This window comes from Drosophila busckii, chromosome X (genome assembly GCF_011750605.1).
Source record: "Drosophila busckii strain San Diego stock center, stock number 13000-0081.31 chromosome X, ASM1175060v1, whole genome shotgun sequence".
Classification (NCBI taxonomy): domain Eukaryota; kingdom Metazoa; phylum Arthropoda; class Insecta; order Diptera; family Drosophilidae; genus Drosophila; species Drosophila busckii.
Genome location: NC_046608.1, coordinates 7782224 through 7799780, shown reverse-complemented (window position 1 = coordinate 7799780; position 17557 = coordinate 7782224). Strand labels below are relative to the sequence as shown.

Sequence of the window (17557 nt, the reverse complement as noted above, 5' to 3'; positions counted from 1 at the left end):
CCAGTTCCATGTGTGTACACATACACATGCATACATATAAATACATAAGAAGTAAGGCATGTTTAATGAATAACGCGGCAAAGGCAAACCAATAAAAATAGCAGCAACAACAATAACTACTAATAACGAATGGGGGAGAGAACGTGCTACGTTTAGCCACTCACACAAACACGCATGTATGCATGGATGTTCGCATGCTGGCTGGCTGGCTGGGGAGAGTGAGAGAGAACATTGGAGCTGCTGAGCGCCGCAGAAGTGATGGCGAGAGCTGGAGAGCAAGAGCAGAACCGCAAGAAGAAGCAGAAGATAGGCACGTAGCGCACAACAAAAGCGCTGTCGCCGTCGTCGTTGGCGCAAGGTAGTATGTGGCCCCCAATCAGCTTTTGTGTGTGTGTTTTTTTTTTGTTACTCAGTATTTAAAGAACAGTCGTCGGGCAAGCAAGCAAAAAGTCGCTGTGACTGAGAACAGCCAAAGTGAAAAGGCAAAAGTTTAAAGTAAATAAACGGGCAATAATATGTATGTACATGTGTATATCTGCATATGTGCATGAGTGTGTGTGAAGCGTACATAAAAAACATATGTGTGTATGGAAGCTTATGAATCGTTCAATTGTCAAAAAAAAAACGCAGCAACAAAATTGCATTTGTCATCAGACTCTTATTTATTGTTTATTTCGTGCTGTTGCTGCTGTTATTATTTATTAATTTTTTTTATATGTGAACCAATTGTTGCTGCTGCTGCTGTGCATGAGAAATTGACAGCGCCACAAACACGATCAAAACGAAATAGCACACATACTTATGCATAAAATATGTAATAAATAATCAGAATAAACGTGCCTGCATGTGTTTAAACTTTAAAGTTATAATAAATGATTTGTGTCTCTGTGTGTTTGTGTGTGAAACACAAGACGTTAAAGCGGGCCTGCCCTAAATTTAACATTATGTATACAAATCCAACATTAAATGCGCCCATACATACAAACATATGCATATGCATGTGTGTGTGCATATTTTGCTGTTCAAAGAGCGCATGCGAATCGTGCTTTGATCATTGGCCCAAATTTAAGAGGCACTGCAGCCAAAAGGGAGCAACATTTAACTGCTCTGCACAATTAACAACAATTGAACAGCAATTGCAAAGCAATTCAGCCCCCCATTGTCAACCGCAACTCTTTTATTGCAGTTCCCTTTTTTATTTTATTGAGTTGAGAGCATTGCTGGAGCTTCACATTGAAATCTTGAGCTTTGTTGAAACAAATAAAATATATATAAAGTATACATATTTGTTAGACTATTTAGCAACCTGTTCCGTACTGCTTGTGCGTGAGTGTGTGTGTGCCTGGCATTTATTAGTTGCAACATTTTGTTAACCATAAATGGACGCAGTCAGTCAATAAACCCCGGCAGCCCACACAATGCCACTAAAATATTTTTTGTTATTGTTGCTGCCATTGATATATAGATTGTTGCAAAAAAATGAAAAACACAAACTATTGCCATATGTGGCATACAATAAAATGTGAAATTTATACGCCTAAATTCACATTGTAATAATTTAAACATTTCAAAAAAATAATGTATAATGTTTTTTTTTAAATAGCTGCCGTTTGTTTTGGCGCCAGATTGCTTTGAAGCATATACACACACACACACAGATATATATGTGCACACCCACTTATAGTAAAACAGACACCCACCCATTGTACCTGTTCACCTCAAACGGAACTTGTCTGCGCTCTTTGATTTTCAATGTCATTTTGGTCTTTGGCTTTTGCTTTCTACACGCAACGACTTTTTTTTTATTTTTATTGTAAATCATTGCCATTACACAAAAGTCTTTGAAAAGGGGTGTGGAGGAAAAGCTGTTAAGTCGACGTGCATGTGTGTGTGTGTGTGTTGGTGTGTGTGTTTTGCTTGTCAACAGTGCGTCATCAGTGTTGTGTCTGCTTGGGGCTGCTCCTTTTGGCTTCCCAATACGCCAGAAGAATTGCAAACAGTCACACACACACACACACACGCAAACAGCTGCGCTTGCTTATGACCTCACAGTGTGCGTCATCGTTCAGTTAATGGGAAAAGAGCAACGATTGAAAGGGAAAAGCGATTAAGTGCTAAAAATTAAAGTTGGAATCTCTTAAGTTTCGTACCACTGTGCCTTGGTATGCTTGTATGTTAGCAGGTGACAGCCTCTGCTTTATGTTTGGATCGCATTATCTGTGACCCGAATCTGTGACATTTGAAAGATAACACTAAAAAATACACGACGCTGTTTGCTTTTTTTATTTCCTATGCCGCATGTACTAACTTAACTTTATTTATTTCAGATCTTTTATAAGAACACACACACACACACGCAACTGGGCACACATACAATACACACACACACACACACATACGCACGAACACACACACACTGAGGCACTCAAGGAGCTAAAATGCCCGTCTTTCACACAAAAACAATCGAGAGCATATTAGAGCCTGTCGCCCAACAGGTAAGCGCCATATATACTATATATAAATTTATTATATTTAAGAGTGGGGCTGTTGGGCTCTACATTTATGACTATATGTTATATATTTTTATAGCTATAACTATTGAGCAAATTGGCGCCCCGAAAGGTAAAATTATCAAGTTTAGTAGCATCAAAGTTTCTATATCTATTGCTAGAGTTTTGTAGCGCGTCGTACAATTTGATTTATATAGAAATTTAGCTTGTTTTGGACACCTGCGCAGCTGTGTAACATATGTAGTCTCATTATAGGAACAAATCCATATATATCCCATGTCGTACCTAATCTCTATTTGTGTCCTAGGCAGACAAAAAAAAAAAAAACAAACATAAAGTTGTCTTGCTCTGCTTCTTTTGCTTAACAAATCGTAGTTTCTAAAAATAAATGAGGTAAAAATAATAATAATTAAGAAGAAACGCACAACAACCTGAGCCTGAGACCCAAACAGTATTTTAATTTAATAAAACAAAACACAAACAACTAAAGTAGCAAAAGCAGCGATAAAGTTTTCTTGTTAATTTTTTGTGTTTGTTGTTATTCTTGGCGTTATTCCAAAATTTCAAAATAAATAAAAACATATAGAGCAGCATGAAAATGAAATCATTGCCTACAAGCGAGACGAGAGAGAGAGAGCCCAAGCGCTCTCTTTTGTATGCGAGCGCTCTCTCTTGTGTGTGCTAGAGAGCAAGAGGGAGAGAGAGAGAGAGCGGAACTGATATGACGTTGGGCACTGACTGAAGGTGTAGGTGTAGCTTTTTAGGTGCCGATGTTGCGGATGAGTGAAGATTTCTAAAAACAACAAAAATTGTGCCAAAAACAAAATAAAATTAATAGCCTTGCTTATTGCCGAATCGCATGACTATGTTGCAGATTTACTTACGACAGCGACGCCGGTACAACCGAGCGCCAGTAGGGGATGCAGTGGGGCGAATGATCATTCAGCACATCAATCAACACATTGATAATATATATGTATACCATATGTATCTGTATGGTCATGCTGAAAAATAATGACTTGGTTTTAATTTATGTGCTTGATTTTTTGCTGCTATATTTAGCAAACGGCCCCACTGTGTTGCCACCTTGTCCAAATGGTCTCCGACATGTTATGAGCGCATCAAATTAATTACATAATTAAGTTCATTAAGCAGCGAATTCAATTTGCCTAACACGTTACAGTTGTTGTCTCTCCTCCCTCCCAGACAAGTCTCATTCAATTCAAGTGCAAAGTACTAGCAACTAGCTTTAGTTATTTATTAGACACTAAAACCCGTTAGCTTGCACAGTAGTTCAATGACTCTCTGTGCTCATAGCTAAAAATAAGCATTGCTTCTAACAACAAGTTCGCTTGTTTATTTATTTATTTATCTAGCTAGCTACGTCTACGTATGTCTAATGCCAGCTTCAGGTTTAAGTCCAAGTCCAAGTCCAAGCTGCGAATGTCAAGTGATTGCCTCTGCCCACGCCGCCAAATTTACAGTTTGCTTTGGCTTGGTGTCTCTTTTATGGTCTTGTCGCTGTTTGGCTAGTCCAAATCGATGATAATTCAGTTGACAGCTGAACAAATGTGTAGAACGTCACTTGCTTAGACATTTGGATTATATAGAGCTAGAGATATATAATGAAATGAAGTGGAATAAACAAAATAAATTGTGAATATTTTATATTAGGCAGTTGATTTATTTAATTTCACTCATAGCTATTTTTTATTGAGTAGACTTGGGTTTATTTTTATTTGATAGCATTTATTATTAACAGCTTTAATTTTTATATAAATACATAAATAATTATACATAAGAGATTCATATTTAATGTAATAGACTTGATATGAAAATTCAAAATTATAGAGTTTTCCATAATTTTTGTTTTGTTTCGCATTATTGCAATTTAGTTAAAATTTTATATAAAAATTTGTAGTATTATAAATTCTTTAATTGTAGCTTCATAGTCTAAGCACTTGGCTTAGTTTCCCATTTACTCCCATTTAGCTTTAGCTTAGAAATATTAGAAACAATAGAAAACTAAACTAATCCACTCTTGGTTTTGGTCGCTTAGGTATCTCGCTTGGTTATCTTACACGAGGAGGCCGAGGATGGCAACGCAATGCCCGATCTCAGCCGGCCGGTGCAGGTGGTGTCGGCCGCAGTGGCGAATCTGGTGAAGGTTGGACGCGAGACGATCAACAGCTCGGACGATAAGATCTTGCGCCAGGACATGCCGTCGGCATTGCATCGCGTTGAGGGTGCCTCGCAGTTGCTGGAGGAGGCTTCGGATATGTTGCGGGCGGATCCCTACTCGGGACCGGCGCGCAAGAAGTTGATTGAGGGAAGCCGCGGCATACTGCAGGGCACCTCGTCGCTGCTGCTCTGCTTCGATGAGAGCGAGGTGCGCAAGATCATACAGGAGTGCAAGCGGGTGCTGGACTATCTGGCGGTGGCCGAGGTGATCGGCAGCATGGAGGAGCTGGTGCAGTTCCTCAAGGATCTGTCCCCTTGCCTGAGCAAAGTGTCGCGCGAGGTGGGCGCCCGTGAGAAGGAGCTGACGCATCAGGTGCACGCCGAGATTCTGACGCGCTGTCTGGAGCAGGTCAAGACCCTCGCCCCCATACTCATCTGCAGCATGAAGGTCTACATACACATTGTGGAGCAGCAGGGCAAGGGCGCCGAGGAGGCCGCCGAGAATCGCAATTATCTGGCGGCGCGCATGAGCGATGAGCTCCAGGAGATCATACGCGTGCTCCAGCTGACCACCTACGACGAGGACACCAGCGAGCTGGACAATCTCACCGTGCTGAAGAAACTCTCCAATGCCATCAGCAACAAAATGGAGCTGGCCAATGAGTGGCTCTCCAATCCGTATGCGCTGCGCGGCGGCGTTGGCGAGAAGGCGCTGCGCCAGGTCATCGAGAATGCCAATGAGATTTCGGAGCGCTGCCTGCCACAGGACTCGTATCCCATACGCAAGCTGGCGGATGAGATCAGCGCCATGGCCAACAATCTCTGCGAGCTGCGCCAGGAGGGCAAGGGCAACTCGCCGCAGGCGCAGTCGCTGGCCGGCGCCATACGTGGCCGCCTGGGCGAGCTCCAGGCGCTGGTGCGTCAAGCTGTGCTCGGCGTGGACAAGGCGGGAGTGCAGCAGACGGCGCACACCATCCAGGGGCGGCTGGAGCAGGCGGTCAAGTGGCTGCAGCATCCGGAGCTCAACGACGGCGGCCTGGGCGAGCGCGCCATCAATCTCATTGTGGAGGAGGGCCGCAAGGTGGCCGAGGGCTGTCCCGGCCATCAAAAGGCCGAGATCATGCAGCTGTGTGATGAAGTGGAGCGTCTCAAGCGCCAAGCCGCCGGCACAGGACCAGCCGCCAAGCAGGCGGCCAAGCAGCTGACCGCGAAGCTCTACGAGCTCAAGGCGGCCATACAGAATGCGCTGGTCAATCGCATCGTGCAGGATTTCATGGACGTCAGCACGCCACTGAAGCAGTTCACCGAGGCGGTGATGATGCCCGAGGGCACGCCCGGACGCGAGCAGAACTTCAATCAGAAATCGAACAATCTGCAGGCGTTCAGCGATCGCGCCTCCAAGACCTCGCGCATGGTCGCCGCCGGTGGCGCCTGCGGCAACAAGAAGATTGCCGAGATCTTGCTCTCGTCGGCGGCCCAGGTGGACTCGCTGACGCCGCAGCTGATCAACGCGGGACGCATACGCATGAACTATCCGGCCAGCAAGGCGGCGGACGAGCATCTCCAGAATCTGAAGCAACAGTATGCGGACACGGTGCTGCGCATGCGCACGCTTTGCGACCAGGCCACCGATCCGGCGGACTTCATCAAGACCTCCGAGGAGCACATGAAGGTGTATGCCAAGCTCTGCGAGGACGCCATCCAAGCGCGCCAGCCGCAGAAGATGGTGGACAACACCTCGAACATTGCGCGCCTCATCAATCGCGTGCTGCTGGTGGCCAAACAGGAGGCGGACAACTCGGAGGATCCGGTGTTCACCGAGCGTCTCAATGCGGCCGCCAACAGTCTGGAGCGCTCGCTGCCCGCCATGGTGGGCGACGCCAAGCTGGTGGCCACCAACATAGCCGATCCCGCCGCCGCTGCCGCCTGGAAGAAATCATTCCAGCGTCTGCTCGGCGATGTGCGCGAAGTGCGCGATGCCATTGCGCCACCACAGCCGCCACCACTGCCCACCTCACTGCCACCACCGATACCAGAGCTCAGCGCGCTGCACTTGTCCAATCAGCAAGGTAAGCGACGAGCGTTGCTCCAATTCATATCGATATTCATTTGTTACATATCCGTTTGTTTAGCTGAGCGCGCGCCGCCACGCCCACCACTGCCCAGGGAGGGACTGGCGCCAGTGCGTCCGCCACCACCAGAGACGGATGACGAGGACGAGGGCGTCTTCCGCACCATGCCGCACGCCAATCAACCCATATTGGTAAGCAACTCAAAGTAGCTCATTTAACATTTAAACTCAAGCAAATCTCTGACAGATTGCAGCGCGTGGTCTGCACCAGGAGGTGCGCCAGTGGTCGTCCAAGGACAACGAGATCATTGCCGCTGCCAAGCGCATGGCCATATTGATGGCGCGCCTCAGCGAGCTGGTGCTCTCGGACTCGCGCGGCAGCAAGCGTGAGCTGATTGCCACGGCCAAGAAGATTGCCGAAGCCTCGGAGGATGTGACGCGGCTGGCCAAGGAGCTGGCGCGCCAGTGCACGGATCGTCGCATACGCACGAATTTGTTGCAAGTCTGCGAGCGCATTCCGACCATTGGCACCCAGCTCAAGATTCTGTCGACGGTCAAGGCGACCATGTTGGGCGCCCAAGGCTCCGATGAGGATCGCGAGGCGACCGAAATGCTGGTGGGCAATGCTCAGAATCTGATGCAGAGTGTAAGTGTCACAAAGCAAAATTCGAGTGCATATTAATCTCTCTCTCTCCCTCTGTCTCTTTCTCTTTCTCTTTCTATCTGCAGGTCAAGGAGACAGTGCGCGCAGCTGAAGGCGCCAGCATCAAGATCAGATCCGATCAGACCAGCAATCGACTGCAATGGGTGCGCCGACAGCCCTGGTATCAGTACTAGGAGCCCTCGTCACTTCTTCGCTCTGCCACACACACACACACACACACACACTTCACTTCCCCCTTTGCTCTAACGCTACGCAACGCTTGTGCCTTGTGTAACTTAAACTAAAACTAAACTAAACACTATAACTAAACTTAAATTATATACAATTTTTTTAATTAATATCTAATCTGTCTAAAGTTGCAATACACACGCAAAATTGTTTAACGTGTTTGCAATTTATTTATTTTGCCGAATTCTTTGTGCTTGCTTTAGCTTTAACCATAATTCCGTTTAGTTTCTCAATTTATTTTTATTATCATTATTATTATTATTATTGTATTTGTTTTTGTCATTTAGCGTTTATCAATTGTTTGTTTATTTTTTTTTTACAAAAATATACAATCTACACTTATAGAATTATATTCAAGCAAAGTTAATATTTAAGCGTGCAATAAATAAATGTACATTACACACACACACACACACACAGATATACATATATATATATATATATATAGCTTATATATACTCGGGTGCAATGTACATACTTGAAATTAAATTTTGCAGCTCAAAGCATTTAGAAAAACCAAATTTATTGCAAGCAAATGTATTGAAGAGCGTGAGAAAGAGAGAGAGAGAGAAAGCTAGAGAGCGTGCGAGCGAGAGCGCAAATATGTTTTTGTATGTATAATTTATTCAGTGCCTAATTCACATTGTACTTGCATAGTTAATAATAAAATAAAACAAAAAAGAACTAGAGTATAGTGAGCCCCGCCCACGCCCCCGCCCCCCGACTACCCTTTAACCTACTAAGCCCAAACTGATCAGCGCGCGTTGTCGTGTTCCAAATAATTCAAAAATAAAAATCCACATGGAGTGTTATGTTGTAAAAATATTGTATTTGGGAAAAGTAATTGAAAATAAATTTGATTTAATATTAATTGTTTCAAAGTGAATTGATTTATTTGAATTTGATGATGACAATGATTTAGTTCTTGTTTCATTGTCAAATTATGAATCAAATAGCAACAGTTGCTGCCTTTCATTTAATATGAAAATGATATATGATTGTAGACTTGTCGACATTGCGTATACTTAATTTAATTGCTTATTTATGTAATAACAAATTATGTTTTATTATAATTAAATCATTGTCGCTAACAATGCGCTGGCTTAAATTAGTGCACTGCACTTGACTCGACTTACGTATACGCAATTTTAATTGCTTGCTTGTAGGCGTTACACATACGCAGCGTTGCACAAAAGTGTAGCATGCTTTGCGGCCGTAGCGTGGATTTGGATCAAGCATGCCCCTTGCTCCAACTCTCTCTCGCTCTCTTTGCCGCTCTCGCTGTGCGGCAGCTGGAAATTGAATATTTGTGTTGAGAGGAAACTAAATTTAGCATTTGACTGACTGCATGGCAATGCCGCATACGACGCCACCGCCTGTTGCTCCATGTGGGCAGAGCGAAGTGAATGAAGCGTTGCGCTATAGATAAATAGATTTGTCGAGCGCCGAGCGCTTCCGCCTACTGCGGCTGCTGCTGCCTGAACGGAATTTTCGTGGGAGCGGCGACGTTAGTAGTGATTCGATTATTGGCAGCGATACCAACAGAGCGATTCAATCAAAGCGAAATCAAAGCAGTGCAATTGCAATTGAAATCAAAGTGTCCCAAATCGAAGCCAAGCATGTCGCAGCAGTTGCAGCAACTGACGCAAGTGCCGCAGATGAGCATTAGCGCCAGCACTCAGGAGCTGGCCGAGCTCATCGATGCACATTTGGGTGCACTGCGGCCAGCAGCGCCCGCCTGGCGTGTTGCCGACTCGCCCATTTCGGGGCGTGGCATATTTGCAACACGCGACATAGCCGCAGGCGAGCAGCTCTTCCAGGAGCGCACACTGCTCGTCGGTCCGACGGCGCATCGCGGGCGCAACTTGAAAAACTGCATACATTGCTATCATAGCCCAAGCGGCAAGGCTGCGGATGCGGCTGCGGATGATGCAGCCGCACTCTGCTCAGCCGGCTGTGGGCTGCCAGTTTGTGGCGACTGTGTCGCATCCACACGGCATGCGCTGGAGTGCCAGCTGTTTCGCAAGTGGCAGCCCAAGGACGGCAGCCGCATCGATCCGCGTGCGCTGCGCATCCTCAGCGTGGTGCGCTGCTTCTTCCTAAGCGAGCCGCAGCGCAAGCTGCTCTATGCCATGCAGGCCAATGCGGATCGCTATTATATGCGCGAGGTGGAGCGCGCCGCCGAGTGCTTCGAGCACTTTCCCAGCGATCCGGATATGCTCGAGTACTTCTATCGCACCATTTGCGCCTTCAATACGAACGCGTTCGAGAGTCGCTTCCATTTAGCTGGCGCTGGCGATGGCGCTGGCCAGGAGATTGTCGCACGCGCTCTGTTCCCACTCGCCGGCATGCTCAACCATCAGTGCACACCCAATGCGGCGCATCACTTTCTGGATGGTGAAACGATTGTCGTGACTGCCACGGAGCGCATTGCCGAGGGCCAGGAGATTACCATGTCGTACACCAAGCTGCTCTGGTCCACGCTGGCGCGCAAAATATTTCTCGCCATGACCAAGCACTTCATGTGCCAATGCCCGCGCTGCCAGGATCCCACAGTGAGTTCCCAATGCACATGCAATTGATTCTTTTCTATATCTATAAAAAGCACCCAATGGTGGCGAAAGCTATTGAGGCATGACGAGTGTGTGTCGCAAGCAGCGCGTGCCATTCAAAAATAGCTCAATTGAGCGTGCCCCCAAAGAGAAACACAGATAGCGAGAGAGATAGAGAGAGAGAGAGTAATAGCGAAAGAGAGTGAGAGACTGAGATCTATAGCTGCTAATTGCGAGTTTAGTTTTTGGGGCTGATCATTAAAAGTTCATTCAACTGACAATTGCAAGCAATTAAATCAACTCATTGAAATTAGAAATTAATTTATATGCTATATACAGATTAACAAATAGTAAATCAAGCAGACAGAAATTGATCTTTAAATTAAATTGATTACAATTGAAACAAACAATTTACTTAGCGCATCTCTTTAGAAATTCTTTGGCATGATATTTAATTCAAAAATGCAGCGTCATAGAACTTTTTATATATTGAACGTTTATGTTGCACTTTCTCAAAAGTTATTAACATAATTAATAAAATTACAAATCTTAAGTAACGCTCAGCTGAAGTAAACAAGTTAGTTACATAAATAAATAAGTAGGTTCTAATATAATTCCTTTTGAATTTGTTATATTTTATATAAATATTTTTATTTATATACACATTTGGACAAGCTAAAAACAATCTAAATTCCTAAGCGATAATTCTTGTGCTTTGCTTAGCTGCAAGTTGCTAGCGCTGGTTAGATCGATTACACACATGTCAAAATGTATCGATTATTAACTGCCGCCGCAAATGTAAAACAATTTAACGACAGCAGCATATTAAATTCTAGCGCTTGTCTGATATTAAAAATATGCATATATATGCGCGTTAATTTAGCAACAAGTGAGGAAAGAATTTATGTGCAACTTAGCCTGCTTTTAATTAGGTTGCATTTGTGTGTTGGGCCAAGCGACAATGCGCTGCCTGCGTCACGTCACGTCCCGTCATGTGCTGTAGTCAACATTACGTATACGCATTGAAATATATTTAAGTTTATTTACTTTAGATTGCTATTAATAGGAATTTCTTATACAAAAATAGCAAGTATACAGTTTTGTATATTTAATTTTAATCATATTTACGCATTTATTTGTTTGAGTGCATGCAAAATTCGTTGTAACTGATTTGATAAATGGCATGAATGCGTTTCGTTTGCCGTTTGTTGAGTTGTACAAATAATTGAGACCCCTCGTTTGCGTTGTGCGCTGTATCCAAAAGCATATGCATTATGCCCATGGGTCTGGGCAAACTGCCAGTTAGAGGCTAATGGAAAGAGGCCTAAACTAGTTCAAGTACAAATCACACACACACACACACACACGCACGTATGTGCATTGAGCGTCGAGCATAAGCAGCGTAAAATGCTTAGAGCACGCACATTCGTCATGCCAAAGGCGGCAAAGAGAGCATAAGCGGGACAGGGGGAGTGTGAGGGGGTGGGGGGGCAGCTGTTATAATTTCTTAAGTTTGCAAACATACGTATATAAGGTATGTTCTTATTCTTGCTGTTGCTGTTGCCACAAGCAACCGATTTAATGAATTTGCTCTTAATATTTATTTGTTGTTGATACTTTGGGCGTTTAAATATACATTTGGCTGCATAGATATATATATAACATATATATATTGTTTTTTATGTGGTTTCGCTTTCATTTCATGTGTGCTCGCAAATATTCTCTTTGTGCTGAGCCAATTATGTGCTGGAGGAAGTCGTATTAGTCCGCGTTGCGTATACGCAATATATGTCGCCGGCGACTGGCCTGGCCTGGTGTCGACCTGGTCACGTGTCTACCGCTTTTGTTGCTCTGCCGCTCTGCTGTGTGTGCTGTGGTGGATGATGCCATTTGGCATTGGGCATTGTCATTGTCATGGCCATGGGCACGCAATGCGCCTTTGGGGCCCATGTCTTTATTTATGAGGCGTCAACACGCATACAGTAACACTCTTCGTACGCTCGTACGCTCGTTCGTCTCTCTGTGTGTGTGTGTGTGTGTGTCACACATATATAAAAAAAAAATAATGACCTGTGACCTGTGAACTGTGCGCACGTTTGCTTGTCTGCCTAGCGAAGAGACTCGCTAAAAGCAACGCCCAGCATATCTAAGCGCCTTAGTCGACTGTCACTCGAGTGTTCACTGTCGTGTCGTCCGTCCGTCCATACCGTAGCTACTGGCATTTATGCATGTAAATAGCTGCAGCTTGTCGCATCTGTTTCGAGCTGCTTCAAATTCCAGTTGCGGCATTTTATGCCACTAAAGTAAGCAGTTGTTGTACTATAGTTGTTGTTCTTGTTGTTGTTGTTGCCTGTTATTATGCTTGTTATATTGTTCTTGTATTTACGGAAGCCGCACAAGCAACAATGCTGACGTTGACAGAGACGCGGCGCGGACGCAGACACAGACGCCAGCAGCGACGTCAACGCTGCCTGACAACGTGGCGCGTGTGATTCTTGGCCAGTGTTAGGCTGCTCTGCTCTGATGGATGACAGTGTGACGCGTAGAGTAGCGGGTGTTGTACATTCAGATAGACATACATACGTATACGTTATTTATAGGTGGTGTTGATCTCATAACCGCAGCGAGCAGAGCAAAAAAAAAGAAAAAAAACTGAATATATTGAAATGACAAATCGAAGCGACAGGCAAAAGACCCAAAGCCAGCGCCAGCGTCAGCGTCAGCCGCTGTCAAGGGGTAACGCAGCTCTCAAGTGGGTTGCTGGGCACTCAAGGGGTTATGGGGGATTGAGCGGAGGCTTTAGCTTTGTGTCATGGCTATTGCTATGGCTTTTGTTGTTGCTGTTGCTGTATTGAATCCAATTGAATGCAACAGCAAATTGAATAAGAGTCGAAAAGCAAAAGCGGCTTTGTGTGTGTGTGTGTGTGTGTGTGTGTGTGTGTCCGCGTGTGTGTGTGGCGCGTCCCGCCTTGGAAATTCATATTTTGTTGCTGTTGTTGCTGCCCCTTACTTGTTGTTGCCTCTAATTTGTGTTTTTTAGTTGCGCGCTGCGTTTAATACTCTCTGAGGGCGTCGCTGCCGCAGCTCAGCCTCAGTCAGCGTCAGCGCCTGCGTCTCGGCTAGGTCTTGTCGTTCAGTCACCGCCAGTCGCCAGTCGCCAGTCACCAACCATTGCCATCGGCATCGCCAGCGCCATCGTTAGCCATCATCACTCGCAAACTGGCGTCGCGTCGCGTCACGTCGTTTGTCGCTCGGTTTTGACTTTTTGCTGCTCAGAGCTTTTCTTCTTTTTTTTTATTTTCTGTTGTTGTTGTGGCTGCTGCTGCTGCGGCTGCTGCCTGCTACTGTTGCTTTGGTCAGTCGATCCTGACGCCAAGTGACAAGTGAACGCGCGTACAGTCGAGAGAGTGAGAGTGAGAGAGAGAATGAATACCACAGCCACTATGCTGGCCCACATGGCGCCCAGCCGGAACACAACGCCCGAGCAGCTGGCGCGCCTCATCGATGTGCACTTGGGTGAGCTGCGCGAGGAGCTGCCCAACTGGACGCTGGCCCCATCGCCGGTAGCCGGACGCGGCGTCTTTGCCACACGTCCCATTGCCGCCGGCGAGCTCATATTTCGCGAGCGTGCTCTCGTCGTGGGTCCCACCGCCCGCAAAGGATCCCAGCTGAACACATGCGTTTGCTGCCATCGCCTGTTGTCCGCCAAGCAGTTTCTCTGCCCGCATCACTGCACGCTGCCCGTTTGTGGCGACTGCGCCGACTCCGAGGCGCATCAGAATGAATGCAAGCACTTCCAGCGCTGGCTGCCCAAGGATCTGAGTCAGGAGTGTCAGGATGCAGTCATTGCTGGCACAGCTACTGCAACCACAACAGCAACAGCAACTGCTGCTGACTCCACGCCGGCGGATGTGGTGAATCCGCTGTCGCTGCGCATACTCACGGCGGTGCGCGTGTTTTATCTCAGCAAGGAGCAGCGTGCGCTGGTGGATGCCATGCAGGCGAATGCGGAGCGTGGCTATCGCCAGGAGATCATCAAGGCGGCGCAATGCTTTCGCAAATTCCCCACCACGGACAAGCCCTTCATGGATCAGCTGTTCCGCGTGGTGGGCGTGCTCAATACAAATGCCTTCGAGGCGCCCTGCCGTGTCGATGGACACGAATCGCTGCTGCGTGGTCTCTTCCCGCTGACCGCCATTATGAACCACGAGTGCACGCCCAATGCCAGCCACTACTTTGAGAATGGCCGACTGGCGGTGGTGCGTGCCGCGCGAGATATACCCCAGGGTGGTGAGATTACCACCACATATACCAAGATACTGTGGAGCAATCTGACGCGCAACATATTCCTCAAGATGACCAAGTACTTTGCATGCAACTGCGATCGTTGCAACGACAATACAGTGAGTACAATCGATCTTACTACTATCGATAGACATACCAACAACACACAACTACACACAAACAGTATAAGAGTTGGTATAAGTAAAGTTAAGCCTTAAGCGAATTGTTAACGCTGCAGTGATATTTCGATAACACTTGAGCGGTGTTTGGTATTTTTAGCTCAGCTGATCGCAAAGCGTCGTTCAAAATTCAAATACGAAATTCAAATTTAAAATTGTTCATAACTCAATCTTCATCATTTATAAAATTTAAAACATAAACAAAAGAAATTCGTTTTAAGTTGGCAGCAATCAATCCAATTATAAAAACAATTTCACGGCGCTATTATTAAGCCATTCAAAAGCAATAATTAACTTAGGCCAATTGATTTTCTACTTATAACTTATTGCCATTCAAAAATTGTATATGACGCAGGACGCAAGTACTATGTTGCCCCTGAGCATGGTTAGGCCACTTGGCAGAGGCAGACATGAAGCCATTATTGGAATTTCTAAAATGTGAAATGTTATTTTAATTTTTTGTTGTTCATGTGCATGTGTCGCAGCGTTCTTCCTCTCTCTTTCTCGCTCATCAACAAATAAGAAAGACATCATTATAATAGTATACACTAATATGTACATACATACATATGTCTGTCTGTTTGTCTTTTGAATAGCAGCAGTCGCTATATATTGTAGTAGCTAGACTCTACAGCTGTCAAATCGTGCGGTATGCGTGTTTATATCTGAAGCATATGCTCAAATAGATATACATTCGCAAATAGTTATTTGTTTAGGTGTGTGTGTGTGTGTGTGTGTATGTGTGTGTGTTTCTGTTGGATTAGATGAATAATAGCATTTGGCAGAGCGACATAACAAAAATGCGCTTAATTAGATTAGTTGTATGATATTTGCATGAACTTGCCTCTGATGATGCAGAACGCTCACACACACACATACCAACTGCCCCACCTAGCGCCTCCCAATCCCACCGCAGCGAACATACGCAACCGCAGTGGGAACGCGAGACGCGCAGCTCATTAGTGTGCAACATGACCAGATTCAGATTCAGAACCAGCGCCAGCGTTAGCGTCAGCGTCAGAGCAGGCGCCCCGACCCAGACCCACAAATGTCAATCGACATAGACAGACCAGACAGCTGATGCCTCATGCAATCAACCCCCACCCCAGCTCCCAATCTCTCTAGTTGTCGCTTATTCAGTTTTTATACTATGGCAATGAACATCTCTGCTTGAATTGACATTAACGAATTCAAATTCAAATTCAGTATCGAAATCAAATTCACACACATATTTTGCAATAGTTTCGAAAATGTTGCACAAATTAATGAGAAAAATGGCGAGTTGACTTTGTTATACATTTTGCAATAAGGTAGATAAATAAAATTTCAACAAAAAGGGCTTCTCTCAAAGTTTAGCCAAATTTAAGTTTAGTTTGCTTAAAGCCAAAGATGAGTTCAAGTCTTGTCAAGGACTTGCCTTAAGATTTAGACTGAAATTCCATCAAGTGAAGCTCATTACACAAATTTAAAATAATATTAAAAATCTAGATAAAAAGCTTTGCCAAAAGTGCAAAAGTTCAATTGTTTATTATTGTAAATTGCTTTCATGAATACAAATTGTGGTTTAGCTAAACAAATTTGGGAATTAAAACAAATAAACAACGCAATCGCAATCAAGTTCAATAGTCTATTTAATGAATGTATTTATTTGAAATAATTAATTGACATTCTGCTTTCGTTTCGAAAACAGGAGAATGGCACTTATTTGTCGGCGCTGTTTTGCCGGGAGCAGGGCTGCAAGGGTCTGGTCATTCCCGTGCAGACGAAGACACTGCAGCCGGACTGGCGTTGCCTCAGCTGCGAGAATGTCTTTCCCCATGCCAAGATGGCGCGGTATCAGGACTTTGCTCTGAATACGATAAACAATCGCATAAACACGTGCAGCGTCCAGGACATGATACACTTCATCAATGAGTTCTGCCCGCGCTTCTGTCCGCCGTCCAATTATGTACTGATCGAAGCCAAGTTAAATGTGATTTGGCGCATGACACGCCTGGGCGCCGAGGAGTACACGCCCGAGGAGTATGCCCACAAGGATCGTTATCGCGAGGAGATTCTAGCGATTCTACACAAGCTGGGCGCCGGTGAGTGTACGCTCAAGAAGCTCATCACGGAGGAGATCCAATGAATGTGAACCACTCGAAGCTAAGCCCACAACACTGTATGTGTGTGTTTAAATGTGTGTGTGTCCAAGTGTGTATGAGTGTGTTAGTGTGGCTTACTTTGTGTTTGCATTAACTGTTTTTTTTTTTTCTTGATTAGAAATTATAATATTAAATAAAAAACAGAGCTATGCAAATTAAATGAAATTCAATTTTATTTATTGTCTGCAGCGTTGAGCAAAATTTTAAAACAATTTTTACTCTTTAATCATGCTGAGCACTTTGCTGTTAAATATCTATTTATGTATTTATTTTTACGCAGAATTTTACTTGTGTGTTCTGTTCCACAGAAAACTAAAAAGCTTCTGCTTGTCAAAGTTGTCTACACTTTGTTTATTATTGATTTTTAAAGCAGCTGAAATCAAAAATAACGAGTGTCCAAATTAGAGTTTGAAAACTTTTGCTGTAATTACGAAATAACTTGAAGTAGTTGCAGCTGAAAGAAAATGCTGAACGTTACTGTATTTGGGTATGGGTAGGTATATAGATATATAGACATGCATATTTTCGATGTCCGGTGTCACTTACATATGCAAATCGCAGTTGGTTGTGTCATGAATAAACATTTCAGAGCAATGAAGGTTTCTCGGTTTTGTTTTTTATACAAAAGTGCTTTTATTTTCGTAATTTTTCTTTTATATTATTATTGCTGCTGCTGTTGTTGTTGAATTGCACATATATGTATATACATAGTATAAAAATTAAGCATAAATTAAAAAAAAATAA

At 44.6% G+C, this 17557-nt stretch overlaps 2 protein-coding genes across 4 annotated transcripts; both read left to right on the top strand.

Moving 5' to 3' along the window:
• Positions 1-407: 407 nt before the first annotated feature.
• Positions 408-7879, top strand: LOC108606566 (vinculin). Of its 2 annotated transcripts, none has more exons than XM_017996785.1 (6): positions 408-495; positions 2328-2495; positions 4570-6760; positions 6824-6954; positions 7010-7408; positions 7492-7879. In XM_017996785.1, exons 2-6 carry the CDS (start codon positions 2439-2441, stop codon positions 7597-7599), a joined length of 2886 nt encoding a protein of 961 aa, XP_017852274.1. In that variant the 5' UTR covers positions 408-495; positions 2328-2438; the 3' UTR covers positions 7600-7879. The 2 variants fall into 2 exon arrangements, with proteins under 2 accessions (XP_017852274.1, XP_017852273.1); XM_017996784.1 differs by having other exon boundaries at positions 427-517.
• Positions 7880-9258: 1379 nt separating this feature from the next.
• On the top strand, positions 9259-16926 carry LOC108606568 (SET domain-containing protein SmydA-8). Of its 2 annotated transcripts, none has more exons than XM_017996787.2 (2): positions 9259-10209; positions 16360-16926. In XM_017996787.2, the coding sequence occupies exons 1-2, from the start codon at positions 9274-9276 to the stop codon at positions 16795-16797; spliced, it is 1374 nt and encodes a 457-aa protein (XP_017852276.1). In that variant the 5' UTR covers positions 9259-9273; the 3' UTR covers positions 16798-16926. The 2 variants fall into 2 exon arrangements, with proteins under 2 accessions (XP_017852276.1, XP_017852275.1); XM_017996786.2 differs by lacking the exon at positions 9259-10209 and adding an exon at positions 13237-14609 and having other exon boundaries at positions 16360-16921.
• The last annotated feature ends 631 nt before the right edge of the window (positions 16927-17557 follow it).

Bases quoted from the DNA above. Each gene is read 5' to 3' on its own strand.
- LOC108606566 (XM_017996785.1), top strand. From the start codon at position 2,439: ATGCCCGTCTTTCACACAAAAACAATCGAGAGCATATTAGAGCCTGTC. The intron at 6,761-6,823 runs GTAAGCGACGAG...CCGTTTGTTTAG, and splicing joins GCACTTGTCCAATCAGCAAG to CTGAGCGCGCGCCGCCACGC. The intron at 6,955-7,009 runs GTAAGCAACTCA...AATCTCTGACAG, and splicing joins ACGCCAATCAACCCATATTG to ATTGCAGCGCGTGGTCTGCA.
- LOC108606568 (XM_017996786.2), top strand. From the start codon at position 13,632: ATGAATACCACAGCCACTATGCTGGCCCACATGGCGCCCAGCCGGAAC. The intron at 14,610-16,359 runs GTGAGTACAATC...TTTCGAAAACAG, and splicing joins ATCGTTGCAACGACAATACA to GAGAATGGCACTTATTTGTC.